Raw genomic sequence first — 19384 nt, forward strand, 5'->3', positions numbered from 1 at the left:
TTGTACCAGCTGCATATAGGTGATTTGAATTAAAATTAATAAAACGACTGTTTTCGACTCGCCGTAGAGCAAATGTGACCAAGGTATTAGTGTACCGCCAAGGCAGATTGGCGGGAAAAAAAAATAATGTCGAATGCCTCAGGAGGTCCAATGCGCGAACTGCATTCTATCACGCGTACAAGGATGTACTGCATATATATATATAGCTTCACCTACACGTTCTCTGTCCAGTTTCAATGTAATGATTAATGAACGACAACGTTCTCTGATTGGTATGGAACAGCCGATCTTCTTGCCCTATGTCTGAAATTTATTAATCACTGTACTGGATGTTACATTAAGTCCTTACGTAATGCATATATTTCTATATACTTCTAACGCTCTCTGGCAGGCAAGGGCAAGATATTATAGTACTCATCGCCAACCAAGCCAACGGTCATAAGCTATATAGTGTGAAGTAGGTTTTAAAGCAGGGGAAAGTCATGCTGAACACTTGAGTAGTAGGATGTTGTACTTCATTTGTATGAGATATTGAATCGTTTGCATGTATTAAATTATTTTCCAAAAGTAATTTTTGTCATAATCTTTTATTAGATATGGTAGAAATTATCATTTTTGTGCTTTCTTGTGTTATTCCCACCATGTTTATGTTATTAATGTTAGCATTTCAGCATTATTATCGCAGCATAAATTTGTCCAACATAAAATTATTACGTACATCCAAAAGACCCAATAATTAATGTACATTTGTCAGGGTCCTATTGCTCAAAAGTTGAAATTGATGGCAGATTTGCGATCATTGTTAATTTTCAAGGAAAGCGTGATTTTGGATTGGCCGCCATGCACTGTATTCATGGAAGTCAGAATCAGAATGGAAAATTTGCAATTAATCATGCAAATGGGCGATAAGATGTTTTATTGTACTCAATGGCCAGTATTGTGATGTCAGGTTTAACTTAGACCACGATCTAACTCTGTGCTAAAATTATGGGAGCCAAAAATTCAAAAATTCTGCTTATATTGTATATTTCTTATTTACTATTTTGTTTCACTTTACTTTCATAATGAAGAAAATATTTCAGTTATCATTCTGAGACAGTTATAAATGATTTTAGTGTCATAACAGTTAATAAATTGAACACACTGTTAGAAAATTTACCCTTGAAATAAAAGAAGTTCCTGCAGCAGAGTCTCGAGAACACCTGTAATCTTACCAGATTGCGTAATCTTACAGGAAATTGGTATTTGGTGTATGGAACCTTACAGATTTCCTTAAATAAAACACCATTTTCCCCTTTTTAAACAGACCTGTTCTGTTAAATTGCAGAAAAATCCCTGTTTTATGAATTTACAGAATGATTCTGTTACTGCTTTTTGCAAAATCTTCTTCTTTTTTCTGTAAAATCAGGTTTTTTTTAACAGCGCATTTATTAAAGGAGATTTGTGCCCCAATTGCCTCTCCAGAGTTAAACTACAACTTCAAACCAGGGTCTAATTTAAACCCGACTTCAGAATACGGGCCAATATATTTTCATTTTCAGACAAAATAGTGTTTTAAAAAATCTATTTCCTCTATAAATCTATTAATCCTCTAGGTTCTTAATCATACTACCGCCATGACCGTGCGGATTTATCAAAATGAACATATGCACTTTTATCAAGTAAACTCTGATATTTGACAAATCTTCTCGAGTCTGTTATGCCATGGTCACATTTGTTCTACGGCGGCCGTACGGCGAGTCGAAAACAGCCGTTTTAACATTTTTTGTCAAACTACATATAGGTGGTTTGAATCAAAACTGATAAAACGGCTGTTTTCGACTCGCCGTACGGCCGCCGTAGAACAAATGTGACCATGGTATTAATGATTAGTTAAGTAATTTCATTCCAGTTTTCTGTTCCCATCTCGCTTTTTAACCCAACCTTCGATTATCTCGTGGTCGGATTGAGAAGGTGCATTAACAATGTAGAGCGAGGACCGCCATGAAAGCGCTCGGATCGCATCATGATGGGCTTCCTTTGATTTTTAGAAGTTAATGAATGTGGCAAATTAATGCCAGAACGCGCATTATCATCAAAGAAAATGCGCAGGTGCACAGAGGACATACCTTCTTTGATCAACGGTGAGAACATAATTTTATGATGAAAAGATTATCTCTCACTATTGGAATAATCTTAAGATCATGGAAGCCACAAATTGATTAGAAATATGAAAAAGGAGAAAAATCCTGGAGGAACTTTAGGTACGCAATATTACAAGGGAAACGATGTCAAGTAAATACACGTACCTTAAATAGAATGTAACATTATCTTGAATTACCGATTGGTTGCACAAAACACAACTCTGGCGGTATGCAAATGAGGGACCGATGACGTCAGTCACACACTATTCTATTAAATGACGAATGGAACAAGTGTAAATCATCTTTGCTCCCTAAAATGAAGAACGTGATTTGAGTCCATTCTGAACATAATGAAATCGTCATTATCATTATTAATGTGATTTATTTTGATTCAGGCAAGGACTCTTCATAGAATTTCAAATCTATAATATCTGGGAGTTGTGTATTTCATATGATAAAATACGAAAGATGTAACAAGTGTTACACAATCAGATCTTACGCTTAATGCTATCTGCATTATGGATATAACTATTCGTGAAATTAAAACCAAAACTTTAAAATGTCACAAGTTCATATTTTATATCGGATTTTGATGAAATTTTCGGTATAATGCTTGTTTGATTTTTCTCTATTTATGTATTTGTAAATATGTATTTACTTACAAAATTCCAACCTGTGGTAAATTTTCTCTTTTCTTTCTCTAATTTGCTCTGAAGCGCTTCGAGCATCTCATTAAGATGGGAAGTGCACTTTTAAAATTATATGTATGAATATTAATTATTATTCTGTCGTGGCTCAGTGGATGATTCTCCGGACTTTGAACCACAAGGTCCTGGGTTCAAAACTCTCCGCAGCACTCGAGTTCTTTGGCAAGGCCTTTATCTACATTAACCACTCTCCACCCATGTAGAGTAAAGGGGTACCCGGTAGTATGCAGCGCTTAGAAACATTTGTATTAAGCGCCATATAAATGTTGCATATTTCTATTATTATTATTATTGTTATTATTATCATCATAATCATTACTACTAAATAATTTGTTGTTAGGGATGGACTTAACATAAGTATATCAATAAGATGTCTCTATGAACGGTCTTATTTTATTTCGCAAAGTGGAAATGAGAACAAACATAAAATAAAACAATCCTTCATGATAACACATTGGGTAAATCAGATAAAAAATCATAGAGAATTAAAATAAATGTTGAAACTTACAATGACACCGACCTACAAAGAGTGTGTGTGAGTGTTAACTGGCTTCCTATCCAGACCTGCTGTTTGTATTTTTTTTATGCACAATCCAATACAAGTTAAAGACCTTAACAGTACTGATATTCTGACCACTAATTCTCATAGATATTATCCATTTTGCATCCATCTTTTTTTTCAATAAGTAATTGAAGTCGCATCTCTATTATTATTGGGAGAGTGAAGAGAAAAGACCCGAGTCCTAATTTGTTAAAAGTTAGTTGACATGGCAACTGTCGTGTTCCCTTAACGGAGACTGCCAGGTAAATATTCGTGGTCACAACCCCGAGAAGGTGGATGTATATTCATTTGAATTTTATGAGTGTTACTCTCACTCTGAATTCACGCTAGCTTTGGACGTCAAGTACCTATGCATGGAAGCATTGTATTTCAGATATATTTACAGCATATCCATAACACACGGAATATGTTTTAAACAAGTGTTTTCCTCTGATCTACAATCCGTTTATATCTTTCTTCCCATATGTCCCCGATCTTTTTCTTCCTTTCTCTCCATTCTCCCTTTCTTTCTCGCCTCCATTACGTTCAATGTTTTATGCTATTTTATTTATACGCCATTTCCCGAGTCAATAGTTTTAATGTCACTTAACACATATTTTAAAGATGTATTTCTCTCCGATCTCACACCACCTCTCTCTTTATACCAAATCTTCTAATCCACTTTCTCTCTTTCCTCCTCCATCTCTTCCCCCTCATCTTTATTTATCTTTCCTATTTCGCCCGATATAAATTCACTATCCTGTCTCGTTTATGTAATTTCCGAGTCAGTAGGCCTGTTCAATATGACATAAATTTTGTTTTGTATATCTCATCTCATCGCCATCTGTCTCTCTATATAAAAAAAAAAAAAATCAAATTTCTACTTTCATCCCCTTTTTCACTCTCTCCTCACACTCTATCTTTCTTGACACTATCTTTCCATTTATTATCATATATTTTAATTTATATGTCGCTTCCAAGTCAATCTAAAATGTACGTCACGATCCAAGAAAGAAATGGTACAGTCACATGAACGAAGCCGAATCTAACTTGACCGATGAAATGCCATTCGAAATATTGTAATAGCTTTGATCGGTTTGGAGTCGGCTTGCTTGGTGTAACTGCAGCTTAGGGAGTGTCTGGGGAAATTTAGCAGGTGTTGAGGTCTTTTGCAAGGACATCCTCTTTCCCCTGTCGCATTTTTGCGGGTACACCAATTCTCCCGTATAGCGTACGTTGCCTATCAGTGCATCTCTGAGTGTGTACAGATGTGTGTTCACTTTCCGAGTCTGCGGTTGTCCTTGTCCACGTGATAAATTTACAGTGTTGTGATTGGAGGAATTCCGCATTCCGACACCCTTCATCCCAACGTACCTCTTGCGCGCCGCGCTACGATAAAAAGAAGAGGATTAGTTGGAGAAGGCATTCCGTCGTAAAAGCAATCAGCGAAATAATTCATGCTTGTAAATTTCAATCTGGATGTGTGCTCTCTTGATATAAACAGACGTCTAGCAGATCATCGAATGAGTTTCCACTAATAACAACTGTTGGTATTCATGGTATTAGTACATGAGTACAAAATATTGAGTACATCTTCTTTTCTTGGAATTAAGTAAAACGGACATGGTTAATGGATGGCGAGTGTATTTCAAAGAGTGATGTCAGCGACTTCGTTGACATAATCATGATAGAAGCTTCCACTCAGATAAATCATTGATGTAATTTGCCTAAGAAGCATTACTTTTTAACCCTAAATTACACGTATATGTCACTGCTCTCAAAGCTATATGTCCTTGGTTTTATTCTAGAAACAATTATGACAAATATAATATTACAGATAATGTAAAAGAAGTTTTACTGTTAGAAAAAAATGATTCCCTTTTAAGATTATTTTATCTTAATATACGAGTCTCAATAAGAAAATCATCAAATATTCAAGCACATATAAATATTATTAAATCTAAGTTTTAAGAAAAGAAGGTCTTATAAACTTTTTTAATATTATCGTTTTAGTTCAACGGTTTCATAAATCAATCAATCAATCAATCAATCAATCAATCAATCAATCAATCAATCAATCAATCAATCAATCAATCAATCAATCAATCAATCAATCATCAATCCACTACCAACCAACCAACCAACCCACCCAACATCACAATTTTTAAATGACCTTCACAAGAATAATTCCAAATATGAGCAGCTATATTATGTTAACTTTCAAAAATGTTACCATCCACATCAAGCATCATTACAAAGACGCGTATGCATAAACAAGATACCTCAATTTCTTTTCATTTACTCCTTATTCAGTTTTAATCTACGTATATCTAAACAAGATGAGTTTTTTATCATAAATAATCATGTTTCATTATACATCTTATGAAATTTTTCTCATCCAGGGAGTTGCAGTCTTTTGACCAAGAAGTTATTTAATGAATTATTCCATGGAGACGATCCATATAACAGGCATATCAGACCTGCTATCAACGAATCAACACCCACCGATCTACAAATGCAGCTTTTTGTGTCGCAGATTCTTGATATGGTAAGTTTATCCAAGAAAACTAAGTCCATGCATATGTTGCTATATTACTATTCTATTACTTATTCCTGACATTATTACTTTATTGATATTATATTACTGTTATTTGCATTATTTAATATAACGTTTTTTCGATTCATTTAAATTATTTTTCTTACTACTATCCTTGCTTGTGTTATTATCAATATCATCATTATTAATCATATTATCTTTATTACTATCATTAATATAATCATTACCTTTATCAGTATGGGGCCAATTTATACAAGCAGTTGTGCTTTCTTTGACCCCTCCACATGTAAAATATCTTTATTGTCAATGATTTATATATATATATATATATTTTACTGTGGAAATAATCATTTATTTTAATTGAATTACTATCATTATTAGTAATATTATTATCAACATAATTATAATTATCATCTTTATACAAAACAACAAATAAAAACCCAACAGCAACAAAAAAGACGTTTTATCCTTTTTTTTATTTGTAGTTATGAATGGAGTAGTAGTCCTTACCTTATATCACAATGATATCAACACTGTGGTCAATTTGAAGTTACGACATGGATAGCGATTACAAATTTTAAACAAGTCATAACTTTCTTACTGTTCAGTCTTTCAACATGATCACCTATTTCATTTGTCCTCTAAAATAATATTCGTTTAATTTTTGTTGGATTCCCTTTCCATCCCATTAAAAAAGTTATAAATTTTGACTAGATGAGTTCGATTGGTTGGAACTGTTGATATGAATTATATGGTAAAGTTTATATCTTTAGGATTGTATTAACCTTTGTGTTTTTTTTTTTACAGGAAGAACGGTTACAGCAGATAAAGGCGAATGTTTGGATGTCATATGTAAGTTACAAAAAGAAGGCCTACATCGCGTTATCCTGTTTTGATTAAAGACATCGATAATCAAGTGCTCTCTGTAAAGCTGAACTTATCGAAGAACAAAATTGTATTCGGTGGCGTAACGGAACAACAAATTTTGAGGGGGTGAACATTGCGTATGGCGCAAAATTGATAGAAAAAAAGAGGCAAGAGTGACAATTTTGATTTTTTTAAAGAAAAATTAATCTAGTAAGATGATTTTACATAATATTCAGAAAATAATATCATATCTTTTCCTATCATCAATCACATTTGTTAAATTTGAAATATGTAGATTAACTTATGCATTGTTGAATTAAATTTGTAGTGCAAACTTTGTCATAATCTAAAGGGAAACTATATCTTACTAAAAAAGAAAGGACAGGTCAGCGAAAACTTTAGGGGCACATTCTGGTGGATGGTATTCTAGTGGTCCTTTACGTCAGGAATCACTTTACCAACTTCAACAGTAAACAGTGACTTATATTCATTACCAACATACCGACATATCATATTCCCCAACTGATTAAATTAATATAAAGGTACTTGAATAGATGTCATATTCAGTGTTATGTCATATTCATCAAGCATTGCGACTGCTGAAACGTGTACTTACTAAGTAACTGCGGTCAGTGAACTAAGTTAGAAACTGTGCTGTCCTGTTTTAACCCCGGTTAAAATTCGTATTATAGGTTTATATTTGTTTTCCTGATTTGAGGGGATGGCCAAGCAACAACGCCACAAAGAGTAAATAATGTTTTGGCTTCAAATGTGACGATCGACCAAGAGAATTAAGGAGAATATAGACAATGATGCAGTAAGACATACATGAACAGTAACTGCTTAATATATAACCTGTCATTGGTTGTTGATGATGAATTAAATAATGTTTAAACCTCATCCAACCTTAACAATTATTTGGGCGAGCTTTCATCCACTCCTGTGGACCCCCGGGGGGGGGGGGCACTCAGTATATAATGCATAGTGGGTATGTGCCGCGGAGGGGACCCCCATTTTTACACTCAAATTTCCGTTCCAAGGCATAGCATTTTTGTCTTATTGAGAAAAAGAACAAAGAAAGCCGCTCCAAGGCATAGCATTTCCTTCTTATCGAGAAAAAAGAAGAAAGAAATCCGCTCCAAAGCTTCGCATATTTTTCGTTACGCCGTTCCGGTCGCATTGATCTGCTACAATTTTGGTGAAAAGCGGCCGTAGAGCGCTTTTCGACCATCGCCTAAGCGCAAGCGCACCCGGCGGAGGCCGCGCTAGCTGCGTCATGCACGATTGCCCGTTCCATAGGGATGCATACGCACTCACAGAGATACGGAGATCCGTTCCGATGACCCCCGTTTTCATAAACATTTGTAGTTCCGAAGCCCGTTCCGAGGACCCTCCTTTTTACAATAAGCCCGCTCCAAGGCCCCCGTTTTTTGCCTCGCCCGCGGCACACCCCTACCACTTTTTTGGTCGAGTGCCCCCCCTGGGCTGTGGACTTTCTCAAGCCAAGTGATCAGCCATACACAATGCTGCCTGCAGTTTGTAACTCTATGTCATGTGGTTACCAAGCAGAATTAAGCCTCGTCTCCCAAAGGAAAGAAAAGAAGTCAACAATAGAGTAGTACTTCATTTTGTCAATATCATATCCTCTCGTTTGCAACTAGCATTCCAAGACAAGGATATTATACTGTTGCTTTCAAAAGCCCTAACACTTTCAGAAGCAGGTTAGTCCATCCAAAAGACCAAATTCCAAAAGAAGACAGGTCAGGTATTGTCTACAAGATCACCCGCAAATATCGTGACAATTGATATGTTCGAGAATCAGGCAGGGTTCTTATTGAACGACTAAAAGAACATAAAAGATCGCTCAGATTGAACAAGGGCGTTTTTAGTAGGTCCATGGATCGAACAATCCATCCCATTCAGCTGTAGCAGAAAACGCTCTCAGTACAGGTCACAAGATTGGATGGGATGATGGCCATGCTATTGACTTTGAAAGCAACCTCTGGAAAAAAAAGGTGAAAGAAAATCACTGTGGATAAAAATATTAATACAGTACTGCATAGAGACTCTGGATATTCGTTGTCACCCATCTTTGGCCCAGCGATTAAGAGACATAGAGTTACAGATTGCAGGCAGCATCGTATATGACTCATCACTTGGCTTGAGAAAGTCCACAGGAGTGGATAAAAGCTTTCCCCCAAATATTTAAGGTTTGTAGAAGTTTGAACATTATTGAAGATTGCATTCCAATGAACAGCACACCTTTTTTCCCAAAACCAGTGTCTCTGCTGGTTGGGCTACTCTTTTTAGATATGTTTAATAAATAAACAATTAAAGAAATGAATAAATAGTTAGGGAGATATGAGCGCTTTTTATTTACTTTCTGTTTGTAAACTAGGTACAAACAAATCTCAGTTTAGGTTAATAATCGAACGGTCAGCAATCTGTTAGTAACTTTGGATTATTGCATCCGAGGAATAGGTCAGTACCTGTGGAATCACACTTCAAATAACACTAGCAAAACTTATATACCAAGTACTCTTAAAATGAGATCGTTCACCCTGGAATACAATCAAAATACACTTGAAATATCGGCACTTACCATTTACAGTATCAAACACTTGGACGTATCGGTCCTTACCCTTAACGGTAAATTACACTAGCGGTCAATATCCTCGGCAGCATTACACACTAAATATTGACGAGGTCTATGTGTCGTATATACATAGTCACTGCACTTTTCGAAGCATTATGATATTGAAGAAGCCTTAAGCCTATATTTCTTCAATTATTAAAGTTTGCATATTCTTCTTTTCATTTCTCGTCAAATAATTCTTCCGATTACGATTTGACCACCTGATTGTTGTATCCTCACTGTATTTTGAGAGCTTAGATCTTCCTCACACCCTCTGTTCAAAGTAAATGCTGATTTGATTGATTTTTGTATGAATGATAAATTCTGCTAATCTCCTTTATTTTAAAGGTATTGATGAAGATAAATCATTTTAGAAAAATTATGATTTGAGAAACAATTTTATTTCAAAGCTTTTAATTTTTTTTTATTTATTTACCTTGTCAAGGAAAACTTGTGGCAGGGGCTTTATTAATATTAACGGTGTAATTGGGGATAACAGCCGGTTGAATTTAGAAAGGGGAAACGCATAGTTAATACAAAATAGTGAAGTCAATCAAATGCCTTTCTTTTACTTTTGGTCGTAAAGGTAACGCTAACGCAAGCGTAATTACTTATTTGCTTGTAAACACTATGCATTTTTGGTTAGATTATCACTTAAGACGGTTTATCTTAAGGATTCGATTATTTTTTATCTGGTAGTATATCTTAAAATGCTCCCCAGGGAGTGGAGAAGGTGCATACATTGTATGCGGGCATGCAAGGATCCGATGACCGGGGTAATAATATGTCTGTAAAGCGCTTAGAGACGTCGTTCCGATGTATTAAGCGCTATATAAATGCGGAATATTATTATTATTATTAAAATCTTATGTTACCTTGAAGCTTGTTTGATTTAATCTCAATGTATCAGGATTGGACTGATGAATTTCTACGATGGGATCCCGCTGATTTCGATGGACTAACAAGTTTCAAACTGACCTCTGACCTCATTTGGATGCCAGATATCGTCATATACAACAAGTAAGAAAAATGACATTTTAGAAGGTACCCGATTTTTGACATCTTGAAATGCAAAACTTATCAGTCAGTACGATTATCCACAATATATGCTGTATAATATTAACCCCATTTGTGGTTTTTTTTCAGGATTTGCAAATCTCATGCTATTAATATCGAATTTCATATACAAAAATAATAAGATACAACCAATACAGTAAGAATGAAAACGAAAGTGCGTATGATCACACGTTGATATCAGGATTTGGAATGGGAAAATAGCGTATGCATATGAAGTAAAAAGACACAAAATATGCCGCTTATTTTGTTAGTTTGGCAAAATCGAGAGGAGCAAAAAAAAAAAGGTACATTGTGGGTCTCCATACATAAATTGATAACATGCCAATTACGTGTACAGTAGCAGGGACCTCAGCACCAGCATCAATAGTGGTCTATCAAGAACAAGTATAAAAAAAAGCCCCCCCCCAAAAAAAAAAAAAAAAAAAAAAAACTGGGTTGAAGACAGTATCACCTGATCTCTTCCTGATTCCTTGCAGTGCTGCTGACTCCTACGATACATACATGTTCAACAAGATTGTGAAGATCGAACACACTGGCCATGTGAACTGGGGTTCTCCGCACATCATCCAGACGAGCTGCCAGCTAGATGTGGCCAACTTCCCTTTCGATTACCAGCATTGTGATGTCAAGTTTGGCCCATGGCAGCACGATGGATCTGAGTTAGCAATCACAGGATCAGGTAAATATAGGCCTTTTATTAATACAATGATAAAAAGGATCTTAATCGACCTATCATGCTCTCCAAATGACTGGATGTGAGCTACTACATTATCAGGGTTCTCATGCTGTGTAATACACACTCGGTGGGCCTAACTTTTAAATCAGTCCAAAACAAGACCATAGGTAACTTATAGACATGTTCAAGAATTCCGTTTGGATGGGGATATACAGCTTATACCATGATGTATTACACTTGTATAGACTTTGGTAATGATGGTGACTACGATTGTAATGCCGATGAAGTGAGATAAATTGGAAGAAAGAGGGAAATAATGGTTTATCGCGAACGATGATCAATGTGAGACGATAGTGACAATGACGGTGCCTTTGACATAGTTCATGATAACTAATATCAGATACCAGTTCGCAGGATCGGATCGGGGGGGGGGGGGGGGGATATTGTCCCTGTTATACCAAACCATACATTGCAATTCATGAAAGTGCTCACCCCAGAAGGTCTTACTCCCCCTTCTTAAAATGATAACTCTTTTGTGAATTCTTTTTAGAATGGTTTCTTCCCAAAGACGTTCTCCTTTCTTTCCATTTATAATATCTTGGATGATAGTTTCGACGATGAAAAATTAACTTAGCGATTATTTTCTTCCTAGGTGATAATACAGTGTATCGCAGTGATGGTGAGTGGGATATGATAGGTCTGACTACCGTTACTAATCAACAAACTTATCCCGACTCACCCGGCATATCGTATTATGACGTCACGTACACAATACATCTCAGGAGGTAAGAACTAAGTTCGACAGAGAGAAACAGACTCGTGTCAACAGCGTCTACTACTTTCAAACAAGCAAACACGCCACATTACAGCTAGATGGCAACACAAACCACCAACCTACATAAACGCTCGTGTGCGCACACACATCTTCAAACCCACTCCCTCTAACACATTCCTTAATCCTTATGCCTGATGATCGATACCCCACACACACCTCCATCACATTCCCCGACATTCCCACAACTAACACACGCACATCCACACATTCCAGAAATGGAAACGCACACAGACGCGCACTATACGCTTCACATCGTATCTTACACGCCTATAGATCCAATTGTTGAGATTTACCTTAAAGAGAAATTCCAGTAGTTGCAGTAAACACTGATTTCATGAGAAAGTCTGTAAAACAAGGCTTAATTGGCAGTATATCATCGAGGATCTAGATCTGGTACAGTTACATAAACTGAACTTTGTGAAATCCTGAAATCTACGCTGAAAAATGTTCACACTGAAGATCACCAACACAGATAGGCACACGTGGGACAGTGTATTATTATTGCTGGAATAAAGACCCGACGGAAGTGACCGAATCCGCGCTTATTTTGCTTATTTCTCAGCAATTACACAATTTCTTCCAGAATCCTTTGGCACATATTTTTTATTCATACAAACAAACACTTGGGTGGTCATTATATTAGATTCTGTAAAAAGTCATTTTGAGATCGTTACCAAAACTGGAATTTATCTTTAAGCGAAATGAAAATACATGCATCAGTTTTTGCTCTGTTGCTTACAGCGTCAAATTTACAAATCAGTAAAAGGCTCGAGTAAATAAGATCATGTTATAAAATGCAAACTTTTAAGAAATATGTCTCATAATACAGTAAAACAAACACTTCTTGGTTTTAGTGATTTTGTTGTGTATATACAAAGAATTGAATAATTTTTTTTATATAAAATAACAAATATAAAATATTCATGTATTGCATTCCTTGTTCAATGTAGACGGGCGATGTATTACGTATTCAACCTACTGGTTCCTTGTATCCTGATCGCATCAATCACTCTTCTTGGTTTTCTACTTCCGGTTGATTCAGGAGAGAAGGTGTCTCTGGGTATTACAGTCCTTCTCTCACTCACTGTCTTTTTGCTTCTCATCGCTCAATCAATGCCGCCCTCTAGCGTCGTACCCATTATAGGTATGTCTAGTCGAATTCTTTCTGCTGCAGTCACACCGTATCCTAACCAGGCGATGGCTTAAACACGCCCATGTGTCCACATCATCGATATGAAATAGCTGGATAGAACTATAACGCACTCTTTTGAGGCCACTTGAACGTAATCCAAAAGGTTGAGCGCGCACAGAATTCCACAATCTTTTTGTGGCGTGTGCGTGTGTGTTGTTTCTTACGTGTTGGTATGACCCCATATGCTGTTAATTGTGTCTGGAGCACTTCGTGTGTGTAGAAGAATACAGCGAGTTCTATCTAGTTTTATTTATATCGATGATTACTTTATGCTGCACTCACGTTGTATCCAAACTGCCCGACTTTGTTCAATTTTCTTGTTATTTCAAGCAATCAATCAAAATGAACGTAAACGGCTGTAATGTATGATAAAAGATGAAAATAGGAAACATTGAAAATCAGAGGTCAGTCGAAAAGCAGAGCTACGAATGTGCACTGATTTACAAACAAACATAAACAAATGTATAATTACACATTACCGTATGCTGCAGTCACATGTCCCCTACGACGGCCGTAAGGCGAGATAAAAACAGTTCATTTTTATTCAAACCACCTATATGTAGCTGGTACAAAAATGTTAAAACAGCTGTTTTCGACTCGCCGTATGGGAAATGTAACTGCGCCATTATTCATGTATCAAAACATAGGACAAGTAGAGTGGAGGGGATGGGCTCGGGGGAACTGATGAATCACTATCCTGTTGGACCATAAAGGCTCTCATAAATATATGGAATGGACAATTATTTGAATTTGAAAAGATATTTATTAGAAATCACATGGCAGCCCAAAGCTGGATTGAGTGAAATTAACACCGTATAATAAAATACAACAAATTAATCAATATACATATAACAATCATAATCCTTGAATGCATGAGCGCTGAAAGGCAGCTCGAACTAAAGCCGGGGTAATAATAATAACATCGCGCCTGGGAATAAAATATTTCTAGATAGATGGCGCTATATAAATGCCTAGTATTATCATTATTATTATCATATCTTCAAATCATGACCAAAGATTAATAACAAAGGAATGAGAAAGAAATGAAGAAAACCTAATTGGTGACAGGTAACACATGGGGCGGTATAGACAGGTAAAGAATTTGAAGAAGGTGTAGGAAGAGTACTCTGAAAGCCGGAAGTAGAAGAGGGAAGTAATGGAAATTTATTATATCATGATTATATGGATTATAATTTGAAACTTCACTTGCTTGTTCATTTAATGAGTATAAATTATAATTCACATTCTTTAACTTTTAACATTTAGGTCAATATTACGTATCGACCATGGTGCTTGTCTCGATATCTATCCTCCTAACGGTGTCAGTGATCAACCTACATCATCGTGGTCCATACTGCAAACCAGCTCCGAGATGGGCACGGAGGATCATTCTCGGCAGGATAGCAAAGTATCTACGGCTCCAACCTGACCATTTCAAGAACATGAAGTTTGCTTCGGATAAGAGCTACTACAATGCCAACGGAATCAACACGTCATCATCGGGTACCAATAACTTCAGAAGCAAGATTGTCGGTAAGTTAGAGGGGTCCTCTTTTATAATCATTCATCCATGGTATCAAACTTTTTTCGTCAGCATGAATAAAATTAAGATCATAATAGGATCTTGCATTACCATGGCCGTACGCATAAATTTTTCGCTGGGGGGGGGGGGGGGAACCACGCATAAACTCTTTCGAAAAAAAGATTGAAAGCGAGGGAACGAAGCGTCCGAGCTTGTCATTGGGGCGTTTTTGCATTTTGTCAAGTTAAATTGAATGATTTGGCGCATACTTTTGGTGACTTTTGTGAAAATTTCCAGTAGAAAAATGTTAATTTTCGGGATTTCGTGAGGGGGGGGGGGGGGGGGGGGCAAATGCCCCCTGCCCCCCGCTGCGTACGGCCATGTGCATTACCCTCATTACCAAGATAGAATATTAAACGGAACTATTTTGATGGTAACCAACATTAAAATTACAGATTGAAATCAGGTACTTTCATTTAAGATAAATCATATAATGTCTAAATGTGAATCTAATTTTAATGTTTTTTAAATCGATGTTTATTGCAGATACTTTGAATGTTTATTTTAAATTCTCTAGAAAAACGGGAGGGTTACAAGAGCGAGAAGGTGAAGGTGACTGCACCTAACGAGTCTCCAATTCTCGGCATCCCCCGGGGCTCCCGTGGAAGGGAAGGCTGCTGTGATAATAGCGACGATCAGACCATTCTACTCCGACGAATAAGCGAGCACATGCGATACATCCGTGATCATTTTGAAGAAATCGATGATTCTGAAGATATCAAGAATGAATGGAAGCAGATAGCATTGGTTGTCGATCGTGTATTCGCCATCTTCTACGTAGTTGGCTCGATCGGCACGATCATGATCTTGGTCTTCAAGATATCATGATCGCACTGAAAGATGGTGGCTATCGTCGATATATCGTTAGATCGTCATCACAAGATGGTCGTCTGATATGAAGCTTTGTGATTCTTCTGGGCAGGGAAATCTATCTCGATATACACAAAGAAGAATAAAAACTTTCGATTGCTTGTATTAGCACTGATATAATTGAGGCGTATGGAATGCTGGAGATGGTCAAAGAATCCCCATAAATATCAACAATGATTCCAGGACTAAAGTATGTTTTATCCAAAAGGATCATGCAATCCAGCTATGTATATTGCAAAAATAATATGTGTAACATAATTCACAAATCTAAACGGCTTACTTTTACCGAAATAGTTCAGACTCATTTGGAACGTGGTTTGGGTGATTGTTCGTAAATCTATTGATTTTAAAAGTAGTACATAGTTTGTAAAATGGATTTGACATTAGAGAAAAGGGAGTGTATAATTATATAGGGCAATCAAGAAGTACTAGTATACATGTCCGACCCCAATATGTTGGAACTTCCTGAAATGATTTGTCTCTTTCATTCTACTACACGTGACTGTTCGCAATGCATTTAAATTATATATGCTCATCAAGCAAAGTAAGAATGGAAGAAAATATGGGTCGGATGTAAATACTAAAACATTGATTTTTTTCTTGGCATTGTCCTACAGTAAAAAAAAAAAGAGAAAAAAGGTAGCGAGATACATTTCATTTCTGATAAGATGTAACCAATATATGTAACCCGTAAAAAGGTGTTTTTGGTAGTATTGTTATTTTCGTGACATTGTTGTGTTATTCTTTATGGATAGGATTGAGTTTTATCATTTTGAAGAAGCAGTTTCATAGGTAAATTGTGTAATGTATACTGCATGCTGGCTAGGACACTGTATATAACGTTTGCATTTGTAATATAATAAATTCTGCCCACGGCAATCAATCATGACCAAAGGGCCCTTAAGTAATGTCATCATGGCAGAATGATATACGGGCATCAAAGTAAAGAATCAATATGTGTTCTTATATATTAATTTCTTGATTTTTAATCTTCAGGTCTCTTGCTCTTGCACCAAGTACCTGTCCATCATAATGAAATGATTTGTACAAAGAAACATACTGTCCCAGAAAAAAGTAGAACGGCGGAATTTAATTACTTTGCCTTCAAAATGTATTCTTATCGTCATTTCTTAAAGCATCTCCTTAAGTATTTTAAGAGACATGCTATCCTCGTTTTTTGCTGAATTAAGAAATTTTTTTTTTTGAAGCGAAAGTAATGTGAGGAGCTCGCTGCCGTGGCTCAGTACGTCACCTTGTACCGTAGGGGCCGCGGAACCGGGGGGGGGGGGGGGGGGGCTAGTGCTTATATATTCCGAAACCGTGTACAGAACTTTACTAATTACCATCTGCTTGTTAAGTTTTTGCATGGTCAGCCCACGCGTTTCGGGTCAACCACCCTCTTTCAAAACCGTTCCAAGCCCCTTGACTTACTTGAAATTGATCAGCCTCACATCTGCACGCAATCATCAGATCAATAAACAACTCGCACATAAAAAAACAAAAGTTCAATATTCAGGATAACGAACGAACTTACCTTTGGTGGGTGCCCAACCCTAACAAATAATGATCTCAAAAGTGCTCATAGGCTGGGACACCTGCAACTAAGTTGAATTCACATAAAACATGCGAGGCCTCAACTCCCAAGTGTGGACGGATACGCATGTATGAAATCATTCGTTCCGGTATTCACCTAAAATCTACCGTTCCACTTTTTCTCCGACAAAGTTTTCAGACTTTCAAATATGGCATGTACAGATATAAGTAGTAGTTAATAAGTAGTGTTTTTAAAGTGTACATATTTCCTTGAGTCTTCCTCAACCGTGTATTGGCAATAAGCAGAGCTGGAATTTGCTGTTGGAACATGGAAATATTATATACCGTTTAATGGCATGTACATTCGAAATCGTTAGCCACGTGTTCTTGTATTTTAATGTGCAAAATATAATGCATATTATATCCCTGGTTTGCAGGGGCAGCGCCAGAGGAGGTGGGGGGGGGGGGGGGGCTCCCAATGATTTTTCAAATGGTGAAAAGAGGAGAAAAGGAGGCGACGGTGGAAGAAATAGGAATAAAATATGAAAGCGTATAGCAAAGGAATTTTTTGGGGCGTTTAACGCTACAGTACCTCTCCATATTCAATTGAGAGAGAGAAAATAAAAGAATGTCGTCACCTATAGGTCTTCTTGTCTTCTGGACCCCCCTCTATCGAAGTAAGCTGTCCCCGGCCCTCTTGATGTGCAAATGTGCTCTCCAATTGAAGCACAATAACATGTGCCATATTTAACTATCAAAATGATATTGTAGTTATTTTTGTTCTTTTATTGACTCGATAAGTATCGTAATGTTGAGGGAAGGGTGAGGGTTCTTTTTGTAATCCAGTAGTCTCTGTCTCTCAGTTATACTGCAAAGTTCCATCGGAACTCTCAAGTACCAGTCTTGTCCTTGGTAAGAGGGCGTTCTTCAAACCTTTTAACGCGGTACAAGATATAGATTTAGCCATGAATAAGAGTGCGTAAAGTAAGCACGATATAAAAATGCACAATGCACATAATGCACAAGTTCCAATACGCACAAATTGTACTGAGGGTCTTTGCTTTTTTTATTGACTTAGCTTTGATTTTGGATTCAACATCGGTAGTACACGCCGATGTGCGAAGAATGTCAGTGCTATACACTCAAATTAAATTAAAAAGAAAACTGGAATGTGAAATAAAAATATTGATAAACATTTTAATAATGTGCTAAATAGTTCAACTCTTTTGCCTCCCTAAATGTACAGATTTATATAGATGATAATAATATGGATCTAATAATTATCTATGCGATGCTACATGTATATAAACGTGTTGTATATGCATGGTAATCATTTACGCAGTACATTGCTTTAACTACTTGATTAGAATATTCTTTTGGAATGGAAATGATATTAAATTTTACCTTTCTTCGAACGTTGATTTTCTTGTATTTGCTGTGTCTTACTTATCTTAGAAAAGTTTCATACATATGACAAATGTACACACACCCACACACGCGCGCTTGCCTATATACGCACACCTACTTTCGTTCACACACAATTATCTAAATTGTATAAGCTTACATTAAGGGTAACCGAGGAGATTCATTTTTGACGTTTCTGGTCAGTAGACATTTATCTAAATGCGTAATATTTTTGTTTCTTATACATACATATATATATATATATACAACGTGATGACAAGTTTACTTGTACCAAACGCTCTTGAGGTGTGAGTATGAAACATATTGTGATGAGGCCTAACTCAAAAGATTACGCAGGACACCATGGTGTCCTGCGTCATCTTTTGAGTTGGTGTCCTGCGTAATCTTTTGAGTTAGGCCTCATCACATGGTGTCCTGCGTAATCTTTTGAGTTGGCCTCATCACAATATATATGTATATATATATATATATATATAAATATATATATAAACCCCTCAAAAAAGATTGGAAATCTGAGTTTGGCCATTAATTTCTCCAAACTCCCAATTTTACACAATGCATATTTCATGCCATTAAAAAGGTAATTTAATTCTCTTTAACATGATACCATGCTTGTTATGATCATGATCACGAAAAGAGCAGGATTCAAAAGTGTTGGATGAGGTCTGAATTGAAAAGCTGAAAAAAGAGCAGAAATAGTCATGATGGGCCAATAAGGAACATGATTCTTTTGTCTGCGTCAACAGAGATGAAAATCCATTTAA

At 36.5% G+C, this 19384-nt stretch overlaps 1 protein-coding gene across 2 annotated transcripts; it reads left to right on the top strand.

Moving 5' to 3' along the window:
- Positions 1-5777: 5777 nt before the first annotated feature.
- On the top strand, positions 5778-18616 carry LOC129271713 (neuronal acetylcholine receptor subunit alpha-9-like). Of its 2 annotated transcripts, XM_054908984.2 has the most exons (8): positions 5778-5919; positions 6736-6780; positions 10341-10450; positions 10984-11186; positions 11836-11968; positions 12969-13162; positions 14477-14743; positions 15310-18616. In XM_054908984.2, exons 1-8 carry the CDS (start codon positions 5887-5889, stop codon positions 15618-15620), a joined length of 1296 nt encoding a protein of 431 aa, XP_054764959.2. In that variant the 5' UTR covers positions 5778-5886; the 3' UTR covers positions 15621-18616. The 2 variants fall into 2 exon arrangements, with proteins under 2 accessions (XP_054764959.2, XP_063962693.1); XM_064106623.1 differs by lacking the exons at positions 5778-5919; positions 6736-6780 and adding an exon at positions 8474-9005.
- Positions 18617-19384: the final 768 nt, after the last annotated feature.

This window comes from Lytechinus pictus, chromosome 11 (assembly GCF_037042905.1).
Source record: "Lytechinus pictus isolate F3 Inbred chromosome 11, Lp3.0, whole genome shotgun sequence".
Lineage (NCBI taxonomy): Eukaryota > Metazoa > Echinodermata > Echinoidea > Temnopleuroida > Toxopneustidae > Lytechinus > Lytechinus pictus.